General features: G+C 35.1%; 2 protein-coding genes across 4 annotated transcripts in view; both read left to right on the top strand.

The window, feature by feature from the left end:
• The window catches only part of LOC129265668 (uncharacterized), a 34837-nt gene extending 10027 nt beyond the window's left edge, over positions 1–24810 (top strand). Inside the window, exons 10-12 of one of the 3 annotated variants that reach the window (XR_010294256.1) lie at positions 4775–4961; positions 22369–22537; positions 23544–24764. Coding sequence is in view for 1 of the 3 variants with exons in the window: in XM_054903636.2 (XP_054759611.2) it covers positions 4775–4867 (93 nt within the window). In the remaining 2 variants the exon portion in view is untranslated. Of the gene's footprint in view, positions 1–4774; positions 8582–22368 lie in introns of those variants that run through there. The other 2 variants (XR_010294255.1, XM_054903636.2) reach the window with 2 other exon arrangements.
• Positions 22498–25610, top strand: part of LOC129264120 (uncharacterized protein DDB_G0271670-like) — a 41629-nt gene continuing 38516 nt past the window's right edge. Inside the window, exon 1 of the mRNA XM_054901984.2 lies at positions 22498–22537. Within this exon, the coding sequence (XP_054757959.2) occupies positions 22498–22537 (40 nt within the window). The remainder of the gene's footprint in view (positions 22538–25610) is intronic.

Raw genomic sequence — 25610 nt, 5'->3', positions numbered from 1 at the left:
ATGTGTTAATTTGATGTGTTAATTTAAGTTGTAAATATGAGAATTTTTATGATTATCGACTCATTACCAGTGACTAACACTGGTGAATGAGTTATCAGTTTTAAATTTCTGTTTCAGATCCCAAGAGTCCTTTTAATTTAAGCTCTCTTTTGGGGATTTTTAGTGCAGTTTCACTGTGTAACCTATAAAATTATTTTATTATGAAGGTATGTGAAGACTTGTTGACCCCTCCCCCTCCATAACAACCTACAATTGTTTATTTTTACTGCAATATGAATATTAAGTGGAAAATTTTGCCTATAATGGTTCCACAGGATCAGTGTTATTACTGATCTCAGTTATTACACTTTTCATTTGCTTCAATTGTATTTGATAAAATAATTTATGTAGATATACCATAAATTTATATAATACTTTATAGCAAACCCAACTTTGTTTAGGTATTATACTAAGACTGATGTGAAAACTTTTTTTTTAACTTTTTTTTTACAAGATATTTGAAATACCATGTAGGTTTGATACCAAGGCCCTGAAACGCAAACCTAAGTGATCAATCATGGGTTTGATTTTTGTAATTGATCATGCACAATAACCAATGCAATCGATCATAGAAATCATCGTTACAATCAATCGCTGAGCTTTGTATAACAGGGCCCTGGTTCTTTTGTTGATATGACTCATTCTGCTTTGAATACTTGACTCACCTGACTGGCAACAATCTATTTACCTTGACTTTAATACATACCGAGTTCTTGGAATAGCAAAGCTGGGTTGTCACTACGTTAGCTGCATGTGATGAAAGAATATTTCGAAGGGATATTTTCTTTTTCGTTGTTGTTCGGGGGGGGGGGGGACTGTAAAGTAACAATTGCTTAATGCCAAAAATCGCCTTTGAATTAGTGAGTCAGTCTTCGTTGAATAATCAGTTGCATTCTCTGTTTGGCAGTCTAGCAGTATATTTTGTTCAATTAACCTTAATTACCTCCGGAGTTCTCGGAATAAATTGTTGCGACGGCACGGAAACACCCATACATGTAGCACCATTTGTCCATGTTACATCAATGAAAAAGATACCCTTCGCTATTTATTTTTGCACATTACATCAACTACAAATTATCCTTGGCAATATATTTTAGTACATGGCATCAGCTAAAAAATGCCCTGACCACCATGTGATTGGAAATTGAGGGTTTATATCTAGATAAGGTTTCACTTATATGAATACTGACAACAATTTTTAATGTGAACAGTTTGTCTAATTTTGTGACTAAACTGTGCCGTAGCAAATGTTTAACCTTGACTTCCATACCTGCTGGGTTCTTGGAATCTAAAGGATAGGTGGATCATCATCGATAAAAGAACAAGGTTCTAGGATTACCTCTCCTATCGTCATCCTCCCCTGTAGACATCAGGAGAGCATTTCACACTCCTTGATTTTCATCGGCTCTTGTTAAAAGCTACCAGAATGCCTGCATCTGATTGGCTGATTGAAAATTTGTCAATGAAAATCAACAACTATTTATTTCATGAAAGACCCCCCAGATGCGTCATTGTGAATTCTTGGCACACACCCCTTGTACGTGAATGACAACGAAAACCCTGACACTCTTCCTTTAAAGGATAATTCCACGCCAACAAAAAATTGATTTGAATAAAAAGGGGAAAATCCAGCAAGCATAACACTGAAAATTTCATCAAAATTAGATAAAAAGAACTAAGTTTTACTCAATTTTACATACATGTAACATTTATTGCACAACCCTGTCGGTGTGCAAATGAGGGGACTGACGACATCACCAAGTCACTATTTCTTTTACATTTTATTATATGAAATATTTGAGTTTTCTCCTCTTTGTCATTTGAAACATAGTTTTCAGTTTTATTCCTCCCTGAACTTCAGATCTACCAGTGTGTCATGTGAAGTGACATCAAATCTGAATTGAACTGTATACAACATGTTTACACATTCATCATTTGATGTCAAGTAGCAGTAAGGCATAACAAATTTACTTCACGTGACACAGTGTTTCAATATTTTGTGGTTCAATCAAGTTTGTCCTTATTGTAAAATAATAATTCAAACAATCAAAAGCAAAAAAGAAATAGTGAATGAGGGACATCATTTACTCTCATTTGCATATCACTGATTTGTGCATGAAACTGTTTTGTGAAAAAAAGGTGAAAATGTTAAATGTGATAACTTCCTCATTTTACATTCGATTTTGATGACATTTTCAGTGTTATGCTTGTTTGATTTTTCTCTTTGGATTCAAATCAACATTTTTCTGGGGTGTATTCGACCTTTAAAAAATGGCTTTCATATATATGATTATGATGAATTGATTGCATATAAGTGCCCCCTTGTATCTATTAGCATACAGTCCAATTCTCTGAATGTCTTACATCATGATGACCAAACTCCATTGGTCTGTTATCAGTTTGGTCTAATTGTCATTTGATCTGAGCATCACTTTGGGGTTGTTGCAAGAAGATATTTGCAATCAGTTGCAAATATTCTGTTTCATTTATACAATTTATAGATCAATTTTATCTGTGGCAAATCAGATCACACTCCTTCTTGCAAGAAGGAGATCGGCAGTTAATCTAAAGCCATGGTCACACCGCCCGAACTTTGTTTAAGCGTTCCTTGAATGGTAGGGAGAGGGGGTCGAATTTTGATGACGCTCGTCAACCGCGCGCAAAATGGGAAGAAAAATCGAAAACACGGCAATGCTTTAGCGGTGCACCGCTAAAGCCTTTGTTTCTTTAGCGTTGGTTTAACGGTAGCGAGCATTGGTTTAGCAGTGACACCTCCATACCAACGCCAAACCAAAGTTCATCACCGCAATGGATCGCTGCTTCTACGTCCCCGACACCGTTCCAGCAATCCCGTGCCTGCTCGTAAAACGCTTACAACCGCTCCACCAAAGTTTGTGCAACATTTGATCACCGCAGCGTTCAAGATTTTGCGTTGGCCTAGCGGACCCAAGTGTCCACGAACTTGCATTTAGTGGTGCCAAACTTTGACTTGGCATTGTTGGAGCGGTGGTGAACTTTGCCGGAGCCGAAAAATTGCCCGCTCCTCACCACTCACAATATTTTGTGCAGCTCAAAACTTTCAGAGCGGTAGGAGGGACCATCAGCGGTGGCGGAGCGTATACAGCGTTGCCTTAACGGTGGCCAACTTCTGTTAAACGGTGAATGGTAACGAGCAGTGATAAATTTTTTTCACCGCTCCAGCAAAGTTCTGGTGGTGTGACCACTACTATGAATTTCCAATTAATTGCAGGACTGAAAATAGTGATCACTCACTTGGTTTAACCTTTTTATAGTTTAATATCCAGATCTGGTTTAATTTCCATTTTCCACTTCCGTCTGCTTTATTATTTTACGTTTTGTCAAATGAAAATTTGGTTTATATTCACTTCACATAAAATAGACTTGCCAGCCTAACTGGATATTATACAAAATGGTAAATGGGCTACTAGTATTGGATGAACCAAAAAGCTCGTAGATGAGCTAGGATTAGGCCAAGTGGGATGAGACCGATTGGAAAGTAGATAAAGTGGTTGTAGGCCAAAGTGGCAATTTACCAGTTAATAATAATAATAATATCTGCATATTTACCCAGGGTAGCCACTTCAGTTCCGAAAACTGTTCTCTCAGCGGGCCCCCAGTTATCAGAGTGGATCTAAAGACATAACTGTTGATGTAATCAAATGTACACTCTATGCAAACAGTCAAGGTTTAAAAAAGTTCCAATACAAATAAACTTATTTCACCATTATAAATAGGGTATATATATATAAACGTATTTTTAACTAAACTGGTCACTGGATCTAGATCAATTTTCAATTTTGATAAAACGAAAGTCAGAGTAAAAATCTTATTTCCTCCAAATTTTGAAAGTAAATGATCAAATTTATTAATCTGGTATACTGATTCAGCAATGCAAAATGTAAGACAATGGTGTATGCAAGGTTATGCTGAATATTTACTGATGATGGAAAGAAAATTGAATTAAGGTTCAGTATTATTCCCACTTTTGAAAATGTCAGTATCTTCAGTTTTAATGATCAATCATTTTATTGACGGTTATTGCCTAGTGCAGCTTAGATATAATCTTAGATGTTATTGATTCTATGCGATGGTGAAAAAAAGCCTTGCAGATAGGGAGTCTGTTACACCTGGGTGATTTTGCCAGCGTATGTGGACATATGTATGGCAAGCTATAATCTTATTTAATCCTTTTCTATATTGGCATCTTTTAAACACCCAAAATTGTTTCTTGATACAAATAATTTGATTTCTTATTGTTGCTCTTTTTGTGGTGCAACCAAAATGCAATTCTTGTTATGAAATGTGCAATATCAAGAATTTATTTCTGTTATTTAATACAAAATGGTTTCTTGATATAAAGAATTTGATTTCTTGACATTTTGTGTTATCAAAGTCAATTCCTGATATCAAGAATGAAATGTGCGATATCAAGTATTTATATTTGTTAACAACGCAAAATGATCTTGTGATGTAATTAATAATATGATTTCTTGGTATATTATGTCATCATAGTCAATTCTTGATATCAAGTATGGAATGGTTGATTAAAAAAAATTAGATTAAATAAGAAAATGGCTTGCCATACATCCATCAGTATACACTGGCTAAAACATTGTAAAGCAACAATGCAGCACAGGTACATGTAAGAAATCAGATGCAATAGAAATAATTGTCCTCTCCCTTTTCCCCCCCCCTTTCGATTTCCCCCTTGCAGCCCAGACGGGGTCCAGGGTGCCCCCTGTCATCACCTCAGGCCGGTATCAGAGGGGAGTTTTGTCTTCCTCTCGCCCTCCCTCGGCTCCAGTGAGTCATGCTTCTCTGCCAGGTGCGTGGCCGTAGCAACCCTCATTCCACCGCCGTCGCCCCTGCAGGCCCGGGCTGCCACCCCTTCGCAGCTATGGATATCCTTTTCACGAAGTAGCATGTTTCGATTGAGAAGAGAGTCACGTTTATTTCCTTTTTTTAAACAAATTCAGTGTGTTGAGAGTATGGCAGAGAAGTGCAAGCTGAGGCTTAATTCTCACGAATGTTTCAAGAAAATTTCAAGTATTTGATAATGATGGTAACAGAAAATACTTATTAAGTGCATAAGTGATGCAGTTCTGTATGAACTTTACATGAGACAAAATATAGATATCATATTGTTTAACAAGAATACAAAGACAGTAAATAAGTCATGATTATAACATAAAATCATGTGACAGTATAAATAAGTCATATATACAAAGATAGTTGAATAAGTCATATGATTATACCACTATTACAGAAGCAAGCAGTATATCATTTTATAAACTGGTTTCTTATATTACACTCGTCGTGATTGCTTTCAAAGTTCTTCAGTACACATTTAATGCTTTTTTACACTTTTTTTTGCCAAGAACTATTTTTACGATTTCACAATGCTTTAGATACTTTAGAGATGTCAATGGATAACTGGCAACTGTTCAAGACACCCTAAAATATGTTAAGGTCTTTTAGCTAGTTATTATAGGAAGCTGCGCTTCAATGCCATATTTCATTAGGCACCTGCATAAAGAGGAATTATTCAATTATGCATTTTGTAATCAATGCATAAATCTTCCTTTCTGAATTTGGGTTCATTTCCAGGTGCAAGTCATTTGTAGCAGATTTTCAATCGCCGATAACTATCAACTCTTATACAATTTTGTTTTCTCTCTCTCTAAAGTTGCATTAGAGAACCCATGACATCACACTTTTATGGGATTTAATTGGCTTACATCTGATTGCTGCCAAGTGGCAAAATAATGTCTTGTCTTGAACCCTATTTGAAAAAAATGCTGCTTCATATCCCATTGACTTATACACCGAATGTGATGATGCGACAATCTGTTGCAAAAGTTGTAGTCATGTGGACCACTTTGGTTTTGCTATATTTTATGGTTATTCCTAACGTGGGGGTGGGGGATTCGAGTATATAAAACAAAAGATAATTTATTCACAGATCGTTGTAAGTGCTTTTCATTCTTCTTTGGAATCCCCTCGGGAAATAAAAAATGAATGAAGAAGAATAGATAATAGAATGATAAAAACAAATTTGATAAATTAAAATGAATAGAAAATAAATTTAATAAACAAATCATTTAAATGGCTTGCAAGTTTAAGGATTATCACCATATTTTAAGGTACTTTTGAAATTGTTTTGCAAGTAGTTTTTATATGAGGGAGGGGCAAAATTAAGTGATCTAAAGACGTGAATTTATCCTGAGCAGTATTGCGTACAATATTTTGTCATACATTGATGTATATTCTTGTTTTAAGATCAATATTTGCTGTGTTAGCACACCATTGCATGCATTATCTTGATATGATCTCATTCACTGCTATCCAACTGTGCGGAAGAACCTCTAATGTTCCTAAAACATCCATAAACTGAAACGTTGCAAATTTATTCATCCGAGAGTACAAACCTATTTGCCGGTCTTAAACGTTGTTGCACGATGTTTAGTAGTCAATATTAACGGCGATTGCCCTTCATATTTTCCTTATCTTAATATGATTTCCTCCGTGATATACCTGTCATGGGGGACTAGCGGGGCTTCACCCCTCCTATTTAATCAAGCATGTTTCTCTTCCCATTCCTGTGTGTGTATGTACAAGTACATTCCATATTTAAAACCTGCAACTGGATTTAGCTCATATCTTCTTTCCCATCAAATATGCCATTTCAGCTGATTGAAAGGAAGGCGAATTGCCTATGCTTTAAATGCAAATGCAAATGTGGTTTGTGACAGAATGGGAAATTTAGTGTTTTTCCTTAATGTCATTTTGATATAATTTCCCATTTTTTTTATAGCTTAGTGGTGGTATTGGTATTTCAGATGATAATATTAACTGGAAGAAGATTTGCATTTTCCATTTGTATTGTATATATGCTTGTATTTTGTTTTGTTCTATGTTATACAGGGCCCCCAAATACAAAAGTATTGGACTACTGATGGGGTTACCCTGTTTAAATAATACGTTATGAATGAATGATGAATGAATGAATGAATGAATGAATGAATGAATGAATGAATGAATGAATGAATGAATGAATGAATGAATGAATGAATGAATGAATGAATGAATGAATGAATGAATGAATGAATGAATGAATGAATGAATGAATGAATGAATGAATGAATGAATGAATGAATGAATGAATGAATGAATGAATGAATGAATGAATGAATGAATGAATGAATGAAAGAAAGAAAGAAAGAAATAAGAGTTGACATTATTTACTGATATCTTACTGGAGCAAGAAAGACACCATGGAATGTTATTATTATATTTGTTTAAGTGGCAGCCAATCATTTACTGCAGAATAGTGCAGGAAAATGCTTTTATAGAATCACTAAGCCTGAAAAGCTATATCCAGATTAGAATGGGTAGAACAATTAGTTTAGTTATAATCCTTACGAGTTATCTCTCTCTCTCTTTTTCTCTCCTTATCACCCCTTTTCCCTTTTCTTACATCATTTCATGTGGAAAAGATGGACATTTGAAAGTGTGTAGAACATAATTTTGAATCTTGAATATCACAGACAACTAAATCAGAATCAGGGAGAACTTCCTACAGAAATAAAACATTGTTGAAGGTCAGCGGAAGATGAGATTTAGGCCTCTTTCAAAAAGCTTAACAATATTAACAAATGTTTTTTAGTCTATGACCAATCAAATCACATCTTTTCAGTACCTTACAACAGTAAAGTTAGAATTGATAACAAATTTTATGAAACAGGGTTCTGCAGTAGTCAAGGATTTGACAAATGTGTTGTTGACCAATCAAATCACATCTTTACAGTAGCTTGAATCAGTAACGTTAGCATTGATAACAGGGTTTGTGAGTCCTGTAGTTGTCAAGGATGTGATATAGCTTTCGTTAACGAAATCAAGTTGTATCTCTTTCATTGCTTGATAATACGGTTTATGAAACAGGACCTTGTAGTAGTTGTCAAGGATGTGAGGATAATTCATCACACTTTGATTGATGACTATGACGTAAAACGGTACCAGGCCATGACATATTTTATTGACCATACTCCATATGTAGAAAAAGGGAAATACACATTTAGATTATCTTTTTAGGAAGCCTCTTATTGATACTTTGGCATTTGAAATAGTAATTTAGGAAATACATCCAAGCTTCTTTATAAAGTTTATGAAAATCAGTGATGTCATCAGTGTGCCAAGGACTTTTTGAAAAGTGTTTTAATAATATAGACCTAAAATACATTCGTCATTTTGACCAGAGTTCTGTTTCTATTTTATGTGATGCAGGTTTGAAACCCTGATGTGAAGAATATTGCATTACAACGAAAGTTTCAATCAATTATATTTTAAAACTGACTAGTAAGGATTTCAAGATTTGAACAAAATCCCTATGGGCTAGAATCTATAATATGGTGTTCAGAATAGTTTTAATTAAAAACTCTAGATACATTGTCATATTCATCAATGTTCTGATTCTGTTTGTTATGCTGACATTAAACCTAGATGTGAAAATACTTTGCTATATTACTGAAAGTGTCCATCAGTCCTTCTTTTATTACTATTTATAAGGTTTCCACCAATCAAACAAAATCCTTACTGATTAGAAATTATAAAAATTGATTTTAATGAAGACCTAGAATATATTCTCTTTCTATCAGTGTTTTTTTTTTTTCAATTTTCTGTGATGCAGGCATGAAATCTTGATGTAAAAAATCTGGCCATAGAACAAATGTTCCAATCATTTTTTTTTTCATTTAATCAGCCAGTAAGATATTCAGAATTCAAAGAAAATCTTTATTGGATAGAATGTATGGTAAGAAATATAGAATTAATGTGCTTAACCCCTGCCAATGTTTTTTTTTTTATCTTTGATGTTCCATTAGAGACTCTCGTCTGTGCTTGTGCCATTAATCGCCCAATCAGTGTGCTCCTTATTTCTTGACAAAGGAATGGTATTTATACCATCCTTCTTTATGACATTGCTGGCTCTCCATAGTTTTAATTTATTTGAATCAATTACAGTTTTAAAGACATAGCCCTGTATTCTGAAGCCAGGTTTAACTTAGGCCATGGTCTAAGTCTGGCCTAAAATTATGGGAAGCTATCTATGTGTGTAGAGAGTTTGTTACTGTAATGCTTCTTGTATTTACTTGGATCATAATTTTGAGAATTTTTTTTCAAATAATTTGAATGACAAAAGTTATAATAAATTGATCACCTTATTCTTGAGATTGTTGCCACATTTGGCTTCCCATAGCTAAATGGCAATTGTACACCATGGTTAAACCAGAGTTAAGAATGTGGGCCCTTGCCTTAGAGGTCAGTGTTCTGCGGGTCACACCTCCTTTTCTTCAGACTGTCTCCCCATCCACTAGAGAGATACTGTACACTCGGGAAGGACGTTGATACACCTTGATATTCATGAGACAAAATAGAATTATGTTTTATAGCTGCAAGAGATAAGCATTTGTTTCATTTCCTTTGGTTTATTTTTATTGTTATCCCCATGCATGTCCCCCTTTTGTCCCTTTTAGAAACAAATTTCATTGCAATTCTGTGAGGATGTCTAGCGGTGCTATCTAGGATGTGATCTCGCGGCTTTGTAGAAGATAGGGTTTCGGTTCTCCGGTCTGATGTCTTGCGATGGAAACCAAGGTTACGGGAACCGCTAATTAGGCTCATTTTGGCTTTCCTCCAGTGGGAAGTGCGCGTCGAGTTACCAAGCTTGGATCCTTTTCGTTTAGGGTTACGCGGCGTGCCAGGTGTTGAGTTACCTATCCATCGGTGAATGCAGTATCCCGCGGAGACTGACCCGCTCCCTATTGGCTCTGCTCTGGGATCACGGCAAGGGCGTAGGTCGAGATGGAAGTGGGGGAGGGGGTGATGGAAGGAGAGAGAGAGGAAGGGGGAAGATTTTAATCAAGATTTCTGTAACAGTAATTGCTGGAGGCACAACGAGAAGTTCATAACCTGTGAATCTTAAAATCCTTTGGTGATTGAGCAGTATATTAAAATACATTTTGGTTTTGCAGTATCGGATGGAGGGTGTGACATTTGAAATTATCTGATAGATTTTGACTCAAGTCTGTTTGTTTTGATACTCACAGGATCTGGCTAAGATTAAGCCAGTGTCGCTATGTTTAGGTGTATGGAAATGTCATAAGAATTGTATTGTTCGGGGGCTTAATTCCTTGTCTGTGTAAATAAGATTTGTAAAAAAAACCCAACTATTTATGTGCTAGAATGGATGTGGGGATTGGTAATCATGATTCAATGAGATGATAAGTTTTCTTTTGATGAGTACCCAGCATACCTTTTTCCTCCGTGCTCGATATTTGGGTCTTGACAAGAATGCTGGCATATGAACCATTTCATGCATACACTGCTCTTCGCCAATAAGTTTTCTTTTCTCTTTCCTGGAGTTTGAAATTCCTATTATGGAATATACCCCTCTTGAACTTACCCTTGATAATGTTATTATGGCTCCTATAAGTGTTAACAAGGTTAACTTTTAGGGAAAGTTATTCAGTGAAAATCAGTTACAAATGTTATAAGCTACTGCAGATACTTGTATGTGATTGGCTGAGAACAAATTAGTCCGTGAAAAACAGTGATAGAATTTTTCTTGAAACACACCCCAGCCCTTATAGGCCTATATTGTCATATTTCCCCTCCTGTTTCAACATGAAAATTAAGGGTCAAGGGCAGTGGTCTGTGGGGAAATTAGGAAGCACATTAGGCAAAATTCAGATGTTGTGTCACCCGATTTATTAGGTGCCTTTTAGCTGCTGTCGTTCTAACTCTTGAACCGCCTTGTATGTCATTACATCAAAATGTTGACCAATGTAGTGGATGGAAGTAATTGAGTTTATTTTTAAGTATACGTGTAAATAAAATCAGTTGTGAGAAGGAAGTTCATTTATTAAAAGTGTTGGTGAAACTGGCACAGAGTCCTTATGTGAAAATGTAAACATGATTTGCACATTTTTTGAGAGTTCATCACATTTTTGTCAATTTTTTTTCCTTTTTAATATGTTTTAATGGAGATTTCATGGCAATCTATGTAGAAGATTATTTTCAGTCTTCTTTCTCTAATATGATAAGTTTTGTAAAAGTGTTTTTTAAGTTATTATTTAACTTTACAAATGATATTCGGGTATGATTTGGTAAGTAGGAATTGTATGCACTAGCTAACTTGAATAATTTACATCCATTCTACTGTACCCAGGCTTTCCTATTTTACTACCGTAATGTCAAAGTTACTGCATTCACACAGTTTCACGGAACCATTATCTTTTTCCAAAAAAAAAAAAATTAAACAAAACAAAAACTGGCAATTTTCCAAACCATAAAATTTCATTCTTCCTGTTCCTGGCACTTAAATGATTTTCATGCATCCATTAAAAAGATTACCGAATACAGAAATATTCTTCATGTGAAATAAATCGGTTAAGTATGCCTGACTGAAAAGGGCAAGCCTACACATATTGCTACTTGAGGTAGAGGAAATGACTATAAAATACTTAAAATGTTAAGAAGAGAATGAATAGAAAATTTGGAAATATACCTATTTTGGGATATCCCTTGAATTTCTGTCCTTATTTCTTGGCATTCAGTTTTTTAACTATATGATTTAATAGTGTTGATCTCTTTGTTCCATTGACTAGTTGTCGTAATGAAGGGCCTCTCAGAGAAATGTGTCTTGTCTTGGCAAATGGATTGACTTTTAAGATTTTAGAGTATCAAGTGTTTACAGAGCTAATAATAAACCACAGGTGAGATCTGGCACTCCGGATCGATCTCGAAATATGAAATTATAGTGATTGAAAATTTCCTCTGAGCTTTCTGTATTTAGAGATCCGGTCTAATGACTGATTGAAACTTCTGTGATTTTGTCCCAAAGCTGTTCTTTTTATTAAAAAGGTTTAGGTCCGGATGTGAGTGAATTCATGACTTCTTTGTTTTAAACCTTACGTGAGGAATACAGATAAAAATGTTTCTATGATGGTGGATGAGGTAGGTCAGTTTATTTTCTTCTCGTAATTAACAATGGATCTGTGCATGCAACAAATATAAGTGCATAAAAAAGGACAACTAGAGCTCTAAATAATTGTATAAAAAAGTGAAAAGGGACCTAGTGCTTCCATTAATATGTACAGTAATATACCCCTCACCCTCCTTTCCCCTCCCCCCCACATTGGATTAGACGGGTCATTTTCCTCTCCTAGTAAAAACTAGATCTGTGCATCCAACAGATACCTAAAATGGACAACCACGACCTACATGTTCCAGATATAAATAAAAAAATTGTTAATAAATATGTTTATTAAAATAAATGATAATGATGATAATAAACATTGCTTATATAGCATAAGATAAGATACCAAGTTCTTCCATAAATATGTACATTGTATACCCCTTCCCCTCCCCCTCCTTTCAGTAGTGATATAATTGATGGCGGGGGGGGGGTCTTTACAAAAGTGTAAACTACTTTGGGACACTCAGTATCTCATTATTGGGGGGAAAAGAGTACTTTAGTATGAACCCCCCAGATCTCGATCAGGTGGCCGCGACAAATACATGTATATGCCTGCACATCACCCATCATGGAATCTACCAAGTATGTACTGTACTCTGAAAAATGTACGTTCTATTGACAAATTGGAAAATTATGACAGTTTATCATAAAGTGTGACAAAGCAACAACTTACAGATACATATATTCATGATCAGATCCTTTTTTTTATCTGAGAGTATTTATATTAATGTAAGATTGGCAGCATAGCTCCTCACCAAACCTGATTTTATTTCAGGCATGACTTCATTATTTACATCATACAAACATGAGGATATGAATCATTGTGGTATTTTGGGAAAAACCTATTTTATACAATATAGGAATTGGTGGAAGCCTGTAACCACTGAAGGAGTAATAAAATGTTTTCCCTTTTAACCATGGTTTATATGGTAAAATGTGTGATTGACCTTAGGATTTGGTCCTGTTTGGGGGAGGGGTCAAATTTGAATTTAAGTTACTATTATGTTATATTTTGTGGAAGTTGATTGATTTGTACGCAAAACATGCCAAGAATACTTATGTGTATTTATTTCAGATTTTAATGAATTAAAATGCCTGCAAATTCTTTGGCATTGTTGATTTTTCCTTTCCAGGTAGTCTTGTTTCACACCACTTTCCAGCTATTTTTTTTTTAATATCTACTGTTTGAGGCAAAATATAACACTTTCTTTTCAGCTTAAGGTTATTCCTCTAAATTTAGATAAAATGTGATATCGCAAAGATTGCACAGTTAAACAACCATTTAACCCTGATGTACCAGTTGTAGGTTGGTCTATTTGGAGGTTCGCGCATCTTTGTTTTATTTTGTTTTTGTTCCTGTCTTTATTCGAAATTTGGTAAATCATTCATTAATTACAATATCATTTTTTAAATTCTGGTTTTGATTAATTACTAGCCAGAAAATAGAGCATTTTTACGCATCTGCCCAGTAGAGATAATCTTATTGTCAGCATCATCTAAGACCAAGTTTGTACTCATTTCTCGTTACCGTTGCAGTACCATTGAATGGCTTCTTTCAGTTATTTTTCTTTTACTTTAAGGATAGAAGAAGCAAATTTTAATTTCCCTCAAGGGATGATTAGATTTTGATTTCCTGTCAATCCTTCTCCTTCTAATCTTTCCACATCCGCAGTGCTTCTCATGCTAGACTTCTTCCTGCTATTTTGTTCAGAAGTACCATGATCAGGATCTGGGGGCGAGCATGCAAAGGAGGGTGGGTAGGTGTAATTACGGTCACGTGACATTTGCTCTTGCGGTGATTCCTCCTCCGCTAACAACTCAGATGAAATAAGTTGAGGGTTAGGATTGTGATAGTTGGGGTTTTTGTCTCACCTGCATAGCAGAGTGAGACTATAGGCGCCGCTTTTCCGACGGCGGCGGCGGCGTCAACACCAAATCTTAACCTGAGGTTAAGTTTTTGAAATGACAGCATAACTTAGAAAGTATATGGACCTAGTTCATGAAACTTGGCCATAAGGTTAATCAAGTATTACTGAACATCCTGCCTGAGTTTCATGTCACATGACCAAGGTCAAAGGTCATTTAGGGTCAATGAACTTAGACCATGTTGGGGGAATCAACATCAAAATCTTAACCTAAGGTTAAGTTTTTGAAATGTCATCATAACTTAGAAAATATATGGACCTAGTTCATGAAACTTATACATAAGGTTAATCAAGTATCACTGAACATCCTGCATGAGTTTCACGTCACATGACCAAGGTCAAAGGTCATTTAGGGTCAATGAACTTTGGCCGAATTGGGGGTATCTGTTGAATTACCATCATAACTTTGAAAGTTTATGGATCTGATTCATGAAACTTGGACATAATAGTAATCAAGTATCACTGAACATCCTGTGCGAGTTTCAGGTCACATGATCAAGGTCAAAGGTCATGTAAGGTCAAAGAACTTTGGCCACGTTGGGGGTATTTGTTGAATTGCCATCATATCTCTATAAGTGTATTGGTCTAGTTCATAAAACGTGGAAATAAGAGTAACCAAGTATCACTGAACATCTTGTGCGAGTTATAGTAGTTTTCAAAATCAGCACTGCTGCTATATTGAATCGCGTGATGCAGGTGAGACGGCCAGAGGCATTCCACTTGTTTTAGTTTGGAATCGTGCGAGGTATAGGATTAATGTTAAGGTAAGGTCTGAAGCTCAGGTTTGTTTAGCTTCAGGTCTGCATTTTCAGTAGGAGCAATTGTCATGGATCATCATTACTTGGCGCATCCATGGTCAATAGATTTTGAATAAAATTAGAAAATAAATGACATTCTGACCTCAAACAGCAAGATTTTTCTGCATATACTTTGCAGTGAAGGACACTGTAGACTGTGGCATTTGAAAAATTCAAATTATAACCTTCACATCATCATAGTCATACAGGCATATATGAAAAAAATGGTATGTTAACTTAAACCGTGTTACAGGGCGGGGGAGGGGGGTTAGGTTTAATTGTGTGGTGCAATCAAGGTCATTAGATTTTTGAATAAAATCACGAAAAATTTAAATGGCCTGCTTGTTGTAATCATACAGGCTCGTATTTAACGAAAAGTTATGTTAAATTATCATTTTTTTAATTTGGGGAGCTACTTTTCACCATCTACTCCCTAAATCTGCTAAACTGTGGATAATTTAACAATGCTGTGAATGGGGAAATTCTGGGGCTAGCGAGCTCTTTTTTGTCTCACCTGCATAGCAGAGTGAGACTACATATGCCGCTTTTCCGACGGCGGCGGCGTCAACACCAAATCTTAACCAAATGTTACGTTTTTGAAATGACAGCATGACTTAAAAAGTATATGGACCTAGTTCATGAAACTTAGCCATAAAGTTAATCAAGTATTAATGAACATCCTGCCTGAGTTTCAGGTCACATGACCAAGTTCAAAGGTCATTTAGGGTCAATGAACTTAGACCATGTTGGGGGAATCAACATCAAAACCTTAACCTAAGGTTAAGTTTTTGAAATGTCATAACTTAGAAAATATATGGACCTAGTTCATAAAAGTAGGACATAAGAGTTATCAAGTATCATTGAACATCCTGTGTGAATTTCATGTCACATGACCAAGGTCAAAGGTCAATAAACTTTGGCTATAATGGGGGTATCTGTTGAATTAACATCATAACTTTGAAAGTTTATGGATCTGATTCATGAAACTTGGACATAAGAGTAATCAAGTATCTTTGAACATCTTGTGCGAGGTTCAGGTCACATGACTAAAGTCAAAGGTTATTTAAGGTCATTGAACTTTGGCCATTTTAGAGGTAATTATTAGATTGCTGTCATAACTTTCAAAGTGTATAAAATGTGGATATAGGGGAAATCAAGTAACACTGACAAGTTTTAGGTCACATGATCAAGGTCAAATGTCAATGAACGTAGTATTGTATCATTATATGAATGGTGTTTTTTGTGAACAATTATTTTATAGTAGTTTTCAAAGTCAGCACTGCTGCTATATTGAATCGGGTGATGCAGGTGAGACTGCCAGAGGCGTTCCACTTGTTTATTTTCCAGGATACTTTGTAGCATTTCTACCCCAGTGTAATTTTTACCTGCCACTGCTGTACAGGGAAGGTGAAATCAAATAGGGTACAATTGAATGAATGGGAAGGGGGAATCCACCAACCCCTCTGAATGTGCCCCTTAGTGCATCGTCTATACGAGGAAGGAGACTTGTTTCTCTAACGAAATGAAAGCAAGGTAGGGTTTAGGATGTTGAGAGGATGACAGGTGCAACCAGGGGGCCGTTTCATAAAGCTGTTCGTAAGTTCAGAGCGACTTTAAGAACGACCGGTGATCCTTTCTTGTGGTAAATAATATGTTCATTGGTGATTACTTAGCGCGTAAGAAAGGTTCACCAGTCGTCACTCTTAACTTACAGACAGCTTTATGAAATGGCCCCCATCAGGAACAGACCTGGGGCCCATGTCATGAAGACTTGTTATAATAACAAATACACAATTTTTATAACTAATGTACTATCAACCAATCAGATTGAAGAATTTCAGTAGCTTTAAACTGTTATTGCAAATCTGTTATTATGACAAGTTTTTTTTTAATTGGCCCCTGTACAGTTGAAAGGAAGTGTGGTAGAAGTATTAAACTGTATTTGCTTTATGAAAAAGGAATCATTGATTCTACTGTACCTTTTTGATATTTTAGGATCAAAACAATTTTGCTCTTTTGTTAGGATGTTCTTCGCCACCTTTAGAGGTTTTTTATAGTGCACGTGCAGACGGATTCTAACTGGAGTGTCATATACCCTATCCCCCCCCCCCCCCTCATTAAGAATATTTATTTTGATTTATTTACTGTATTAGAATTTAGTGATAGGGTATTATTTTCTGATAGGAGATAATTTATTATATTAGGTTTTAACCAATCAGAAGCCATTTTGTGATACAAATCAACACAGCATAGCGAATCCTTTTTGTTACAACCGTGATGTGTTTGTAAATGGTTAAAAGGTGAAGGACAGTATAATGTGTGCACTCTTAGTTCTCAAAACTTCCCATTGGAAGTAATTAAGTTCATTAATGAGGGGGAAATGGCCAATGTCAATGTCAATAAATCTAGAAGTCCTGACGGCTATTCCTAGGAGTGCGTCGATACCACTTTCTATTTTCAAGCAAACATGAAATTTCTGATTCACTCAACTGGTACTTTATTCAATGTCAAAGTCATGTTGAGAAGGTAGGAAGTTCAAAATCTCCATGAAACTTCTGGTCGAGAAAAATATCCTAGAAAAAAATTCTGCTTGAAATTTGAATAAAACTAGACATCATGCCACCCCTATTAAGAATGTGACCATACTTGTTTTACCTTTTCTACCCAATCAGCAACTTTGAGGTTCAATCTTCACCTTACACCTTAAATGGAATGGGTCGTATTGGATGTTAAAGTCATGACAAAAATAAGTAAATTCATAGATGTATGTGTTTTCTCAATTATGAAATTATTATAATTCTACATTAATCAAGTTCTTGAAAAATTAACCTGTTGAATTTGGTTGCATCTTTAACTATACGGAAGAACAGATACATACTTCAGATGAAAAACTGTATTTGCCGGATGTATTTTTAGAAAACAGAAAAATAAACTATAAAAGAGAACCTTTTTTTATTTCTTCCTCTATTAAAGAACTGGCAATGATCTTTTTATTGGTTGATATTTATTTAAAACAAAAAAAAGTAACTCTATTTTCTACAAGAACTTACAATGATCATTTCAACATCAGTCAATATTGAAAAGTGTAAATAAAAACCTGGCATGAACACACATCCACCGCCATGTCATCTCTGGCTATGCCACATGCAAACAAACAGGCAGCGGCGTCTTAGTGAGAATCGGATATTTATTTTGCCAGTCAGGGGGTAGTATGGATATCCTATATGAAGTATGTACATCCTGATAGCGGTTCAGAGCCAAAAGCGAAAAGAAAAAAATCCTGCCTTGACATCAACAAAAAAAAGAGGAAAAAATCCCTGCAGTGGCTGGAAGGATGTGAATGTTAGCATAAATTTCATTATATTCAGTTTCATGTTTATTTAGAGTGATGATTTTAGTATTAAAACATGATATATTCAATTTTCCATAGCTTTTACTGAACACTTCCCCTTAATCAGCTTTACATCGTAGTATATAGTTATTTAACTTAATTTCAACTGTGAGTGTAGCTTTGAATAGTTATTAATTGAAGAAAAATTCAAGTGGTTGTGATTATAGATATATTCCTGATTATCAATATCTATTTTCGTTTTCCATATTTATTGCAATGAAATACATTTTTTCTGTAAATGAATTTTTGTGCAAGAAAGATTGTCACTTAAAACTCAATATACTTCCAGAGGCAAAAGTTTGATTGTATAATCAAAATGCCCAGCAAATGAACATATATTCTACTTCCTAAACTTTTCAGGAAGAGATTTGAATATTTTACATTAAGTAATCTAATGACAACTTGAGTTACTGTATAGTGATTTGTGTAGCAACAAAAAGTTCGTTTGAATAAAAAGAGAAAAATCAAACAAGCATAACACTGAAAATGTCATCAAAATCTGATGCAAAATAAAAAAGTAATGACATTTCAAATTTTTGCTTAATTTCTCAAAACAATTGTGATATTCACCTCCTGGTCAGTATGCAAATGAGGGGACTGATGACATCATCCACTCACTATTTCTTTTGTATTCCATTCCTCGTATTTCATTCCTTCCTGAACATGTAGAATTACCACTGCTTTGATATTTTGTGGTTCAAACAAGAGGGCCCTTGTCAAATCTGTAAAAATTGAAATGTTGTATAATTCAAACAATAAAAAAACAAAAGAAATAGTGAGTGGGGGACATCATCAATTCTCTTATTTGCATATCACTAAGTTGTGCATATAACTGTTTTGTGACAAATAAGCGAAACTTTAAAACGATGAAATTTTCAGCATTATACTTCTTTAATTTTTTTCTATTGATTCAAATCAACTTTGTTCTGGAGTTGACTTGACCTTTAAAGACAAGAAAAACCTTCATTGAAAACCTATTTAATAGCTGTAGATATCTTTATAATATTAAAAACCTTTTGGATATATACTGATTTATTTACAAATACTGTGATATAAAATAAAGGTAGCACAACAATAGTTTAGCTGCAAGAAATTCCGCATACATGAAAAACCCAGACAGGACTAAAAACTAATACCCCTTTCATAAACCCAATTATGCGGCTAATAGCAGCATAATTTGGTCGTAAAATCGGAGGAGGACCAGAGTTATCCGCATTATTTTGATGCTGCAATTATCCGCATAATAGCAGCATAGGGAAAAGATTTTGAGTTTATGAACGTATTTCCAAATAATGCGGATAATTGCCATGGTGCGGTCACAAGGTCACCCTTTTCCAACACAACCGCATCGGAGGGGGCGTGTCCAGTTGTCATGACGATTATCTGCCTTTTTCAGGACGGGCGCTCGTAAAAATAATGCGGATAATTTTCGGAGTTTGTGAACGCAATTTTTATTGAATTATCCGCATTACTATTAGGCGGCTAATTGGAGGATAGGTTTATGAAAGGGGTATAAATCTTCATGAAGCAAGGTAGAGCGGTAGAACATGGCTCAGGTGCAGTAGAGAAGAGAGCCTTTGCAGATCTTGAAGGACTTCCTGCATTCTGGGAGGGGATATCCTTGCCCAATTGGCAAGAGGATATAGAAATGATGATTCCATGCCGACAGAAACGTTAGGAAATGACAAATATCTCCTGTTTTGTGATGCACAGATCCGAGGCTACTCCACTGTCAGTCTCTGCGCTTCCTGCCTGCCTACTTTGCTTGCTTGCTTGCTTGCTTGCTTGCTTGCCTGTCTGCTTTGCCTATAGATGCTTCCAGATGATTCCCTTACTGCCTGTCGCAGTTGACGGTTTTAAGAAACTCATTTAAACAGAACTTACCTGACATTTCACGCTCCTCTTATGAATTCTTTTATCTAGTTCAATTCTTTCTTTTTTTTTTGGGGGGGGTAAATTTTATTCTAAAAACTGTGTTGGTCTGAAGCCATGCAACATTGGGCCCTGTGAAGTAGGGGATGAAGTTTGAATGTCATGGAAATGACTCAAAGGGTTTTTTTTTTTCAAAAAAAATCTCTGATTCTTTGTCTCATTTTTTCTTTTTTTTTTCTTTTTCTTTCAGTGTTATTATTTCCTTCTTAGGTGATGACAGAGGTCTGAACGTTGCAAATTATTTTGATTAATTTCACTTGTTTAAAAAAAAAGATTAAAAACATTGGTACAGTAATACAGTGATGCTTAAAAATTAGTGAACCCCACCAGAGAATGTACATATTTATTTCTAAATGTTCAGGTTCTGCCTTGTTTTAGATATTTACTTGTGAAGTCAGGTGATTACATTTTAACAAAGTTTGTCTCTCTTGGCTTGCCTAAAAGAAGGCGTGCATTTTGTGGTGGGGTTCACTAACTTTTGAGCAAAACTGTTGTGTGGTAAAACAAGTTTAAAACACTGTTTTCCCTTATGACAATATTCTGTGTAGTTAGTACTGTAGGGTTTTCAATCCATGAACGTTTAGAAACTTTATTTAATTATTTATTCAAGGCAATCATATTATGTTTTTTTTTATCAGTGTGAGTCTGAAAAACAACTGTATTATTCTCCCCTTGAAATCTTAATTTTCTCCACAGAACATCCCCATGTAAGTTGCTTTTAGTCACTTATTCACATTTATAGGGCTGCATTTGATAATAATCTCTCTCTCACCCAAACTCTCTTTCCTTTTCTCTCTCTCTCTCTCTTTCGTTTTCTTTCCCCCATTTCTCTGGACCTTTGATCTTCTCTCCCCGAGGCCCGCACGAATGAACTACATCCTGGCGGATGTAGCATAGATGGACAAGAAGTAATGAAAATGCGGGGAAATGATGCAGTTTAAATTGAAGTTTTCACTGCTCACAATTATGGGCTTATTGATATATTTTATGATCCTTTTTTTTTTTAAATAAATGTCACCCAGTTGATCTTTACTGCTATGACAAGTCTAAATATTTTTCTACTTTTGTACTTGTTATAAAGAAGAAAATTGAATCATGATTAGTTATGTTTTCTCTTTCATGAAGGTGCAAGATAGAATATATTAGAAAATAACTGGTTGACGTGAGTGTGATATATTTAGACTTTGAAATTATACTTGAAATTAAAAATGTTCAGTTCATTTTACTTGTTGATTTTATTTACCTATAAAATATGTGAATAAATGAGTTTGAATATTTTTATTTCTCTTTACACTTGAATTATTAGTTCAAATATGCAATCAACTTTGCACCGTGGAGGCATAATATAAAGAAAAAAAAATTGTTAATGCTGAAAACATTCAATTTGCTCTCTCTCTCTCTGATTATTACTTGTTTGTTATTATGTAAGTATGATATTTTTCTACGTCAAAGCTAGATCCAGCAGCAGATTCAACTTTGACAAGTTGTAATGCACACATTTCAGTTTGGCAATGAGAGAGAATGTTATAAGATATAGATGAAATAAGATCAGAGATTTTTTAGAGAAAAAAAATCATAAAAATTTTCAAGTGATTGAATTTTTGGCCTATCAAGTTTCTTTTATTTAAACAGAAAGTAAAGATAAATATATTTGCTTTAAAAAATATGAATTTTGCATATTTTTTTCTTTTTATTCTATTACCATGCTATGTATATACTCAAAAGTTTGCGCCTTCACAGTAGTTTTGTTTGTATACCTATATAGTAGTAGGATCATGGTCAAACATTTTTAAGAGGTCTTAGTACATTTTTTCCCCATTGTTTATGTCATATTGATTTTTTCTAGTTTAACAATCAGAAATTCATTTTACTTTGATTCATTTTTTTAATTCATCTGTTTGATTTATTCATTTAGTTAAATGATTCAATACAACAATTCAATTAGGTTTATAACTCACAGACTATGTATACAGTTACAAATATGGTGAACTTGCCCACTAGCTTATCAAATTTCAGTGGCTAGTGAAAGTTGAAAACAAAATCTATTTAAATGATAGGGAGCCAAACATTTATTACTCTGAATTATTGAGTTGTTGCCTTGATAGAGAGTCATGCCCAAATATTATTTCACTTTGCTTGAATTCTCCACAGAATTCCTCTATACTTCACATTGTTTTTTTTTTCCTCCATCCAATTACCCTCCTTCATTTCCCTTAATCACAAAAATACCTCAGCGTGTACGGGCCGGGAAGTTTCCCATTAGCTCATCCTGCCTCCAGCCCGATGGAGACTTGGCTTAATCTAAAGCATCTTGTCAAGTGGAAAGAATTGGGCTTAGCCCCGGCGGCGGGCGGAGAGATGGGGGCGGGGCCTGGATCCCCGGGCCCACCAACCAGAGGTAAGTAGACTAATTCAAATGTTGCCAGAGTGGCTCTCCCCGAATGTCAGTGGCATTTCCTTAATTTGCTCTCCCTTCCGAGAGGATGGAGTGTTTCATGATGTACTCCAAGATGTTTGCTTCAAATCCATTCATATTTCTCTAATTATGAGTGGATACTGGACACATGGAGACAAGGACGTGGAGTGACTTGTTTGGTTTGTATCCAAATGATCTACTAGAAGACGGTCTGATTCTCAGATTATCTAACACCATCATAGCTATAAACCCACTTGGTCTACTTTTTACGGCACTTGAAAGCATTTGTACAAAGCAATATATATAAATGTAGCATTCATTTTTCACTGTTACTGCTATTATTGGTCAAATAGATTTTTCAGTTTGGTTCAAGTTCATCTAATCATGTAGAATTAGCGGTGTTAAACAAAATGGGAATAGCTTCAAAGGAAATGAGACATAGTGGTAACTGCTAATACCTTGGTCACATTTGTTCTACGGTGGCCGTACGGCGAGTCGAAAACAGACGTTTTAACATTTTTGTACAATATAGGTGGTTTGAATGAAAATTATTAAAACGGCTGTTTTCGACTCACCGTACGGCCGCCGTAGAGCAAATGTGACCAAGGTATAAATGGCAATTATACAAACAGTTTTATAGATGAAATAGGGTTAGATCATGTAGGATGAGACCAGATAGAATGTAGGAAAAGTGGTTGAGACCAAGTGACAATTTACCTCTTGATACATTATAGAATCTGGATTAAGATGTAGCACAAAGTTTTGACATCATCACTTCACCTTTCTTAAAAGATATCTTTATTGACTTTTAAACGTAAATATAAATCATATCTTGCCAATTCTCCATCAGTTTTTAAATAAAATGGAGCCTTGTGTTTTTTTTTCTTTGTTTTTTTAATGTTTTTGTTTGTTTGTTTATGTTGATGTTTTTTGCAGTACATATAACTGTTTAATCACCATTAATTTGTTTTCTTTAACCAATGCGCAGAACCAAGGAGGATTGGCCTCGATAGGTCTTTGGCCTTTGCTACTCCCCTACATCCACTGCATGTTGGTTCTACTCTTTATATTTTTCATTATATTGATTTGTTTATGTATTGATTGTTGTTATTGTTCATGTAATATTATATGTTGTATATTGTACCTTTTTAATGGATGTGAATAAAGTGAATTGAATTGAATTGAATTATAAATTAAAGATCCAATAAATTTGATTTAGTTAGTGAGATTGCTTTGTGGTAGAGTGATGGTTAACTTAATACCAGAATGTCTAAGATCCAACATCCAAGTTGAAATGGAATGAATATAGTAATTGTCTCAGTAAAGATTGGTATCATTGGTTTTTCATGGTTATTATGAAAAACATTTGATTGTTTTTCCCTGATGTTGCGTGTAAATGAAATTCCATCACAACGATCCATGTAATGATAATATGCAACAAATAGTGCTTTTATGGTTCTAAGTGCTGCAAAATATCACCCTGGGTTTAGCACGACTTCATTGATTAGGTGCTCAAGCATTCAATCAACTCATTTACTACACCCGGGTGGAGAGTTGCAATTCAACATATGATTATATGTAATAATTTTTCCATTTCAACTTGGTTCAGATCGATTCAATTCATTCAACGTAGTGACAAAGAAGATGATGATGAAAGTAGGATGATTCAAGTACACTTTTCAAGCATCTGGTTTGAATAATATCAACAGGATAGAGTGCTTAGTCTGCTGAGAGGTGAACAGGAAAAGAGAGTGAGAATCGGTTTTATTACACATGAACTTGGGAGATGGCTGTATCGATGGGAAGAGACAGAGACAGACAAATGAAAATGAAGATGAGAGAAAGAAAAAAAAAGGGGAGAGGATGCTTCTCTTTCTTCAGAAGTGATATAAGAACAAAGTAAATATGTGCCACATATGATATGAAAGATGGAACAAGATAAAGACAAAACTGAGAAGTAAAAAAAACTAGAGAAGTAAATATAGAGGAAGAGAGAGGGTGAAAGAAAAACAGAAAAAGCACATGTATGCCACATAATATGGAAGGAAATTTTTTAGGTTTGAAAAAAATGAGAGTAGGGAAGTGAGAGGTACACATGCCTATAAAAACGGGGGATTTTCCGAAGTGACTTGATATTAGACAAAGAAAATATATGCCAGATATGATATGAACGATTGGTAACAATTTTGTCAATATCTGAAAATGAGATAGAAAGAAGTAAGAGGAGAGAGGGGGAGAGCAAGGGATGACACATGAAAAATAAAAGAGGGAGAGAGAGGAAGAACAAGGCAATCCTATAGAGAGATGATAGATGGCAGGGGAGAGGGAGAGAAGGGAACGGGGAGTGATAGGAAGAGGATATCCATCCATAAAAGCAGAATGCCTCTGTGGATTCCCCCCGGTGCATCACTGTTCTTCCGTTAGCAGCGTATGAATCAGCATCCCTCCAAAACATGAAGGAGAAAACATAGCAGGGTGGGGATCTCCACTCACTCACAATCAAAACTATGAGGTTTTTTTATGTATCTGAAACAAAAAACTAAAGGTATAGCCCTCATAGGCTGTGTATCAGTGACAAAATTACATGGGGGCTTTGGGCGACTTCGCCCCCGAAATGCCTTTAAAGAGCCCTTGAAAACTTGAAAAAGTGTCCCTGAAATTTCCATTGGGTCTGATGTTAACTTTAATACAATGTAGCTTTTGGGGCTTGTGAGCTCAATAGTAGGCCCCCCCCAAAAAAAAAAAAGGGGGGAAAACACATAGTCAGGTGTGTAAATGAACCTACACTTTCTGATAAAGGTTTTATGATTATCCCTTTCGCTGATTTGATTCTTTGAATAATTGAAAGGTCACTTAAAAACTTATATTGATGTAATTTTGCATACCCTTGTAAATTTTATGTATACCTTTATGTAATTATGCATACCTTAATATGTACTTATACTTAATAACTTAATATGTAATTATGCATGCAATTTTGTAATTGTTAGTCGATTACTCAGTCATCCTCACATATTTAGTTGAATATTATTACAACTTCCATATCATGCATATT

This window comes from Lytechinus pictus, chromosome 7 (genome assembly GCF_037042905.1).
Source record: "Lytechinus pictus isolate F3 Inbred chromosome 7, Lp3.0, whole genome shotgun sequence".
Taxonomy (NCBI): Eukaryota; Metazoa; Echinodermata; class Echinoidea; order Temnopleuroida; family Toxopneustidae; genus Lytechinus; species Lytechinus pictus.
This window is presented reverse-complemented; position numbering and strand designations above follow the sequence as displayed.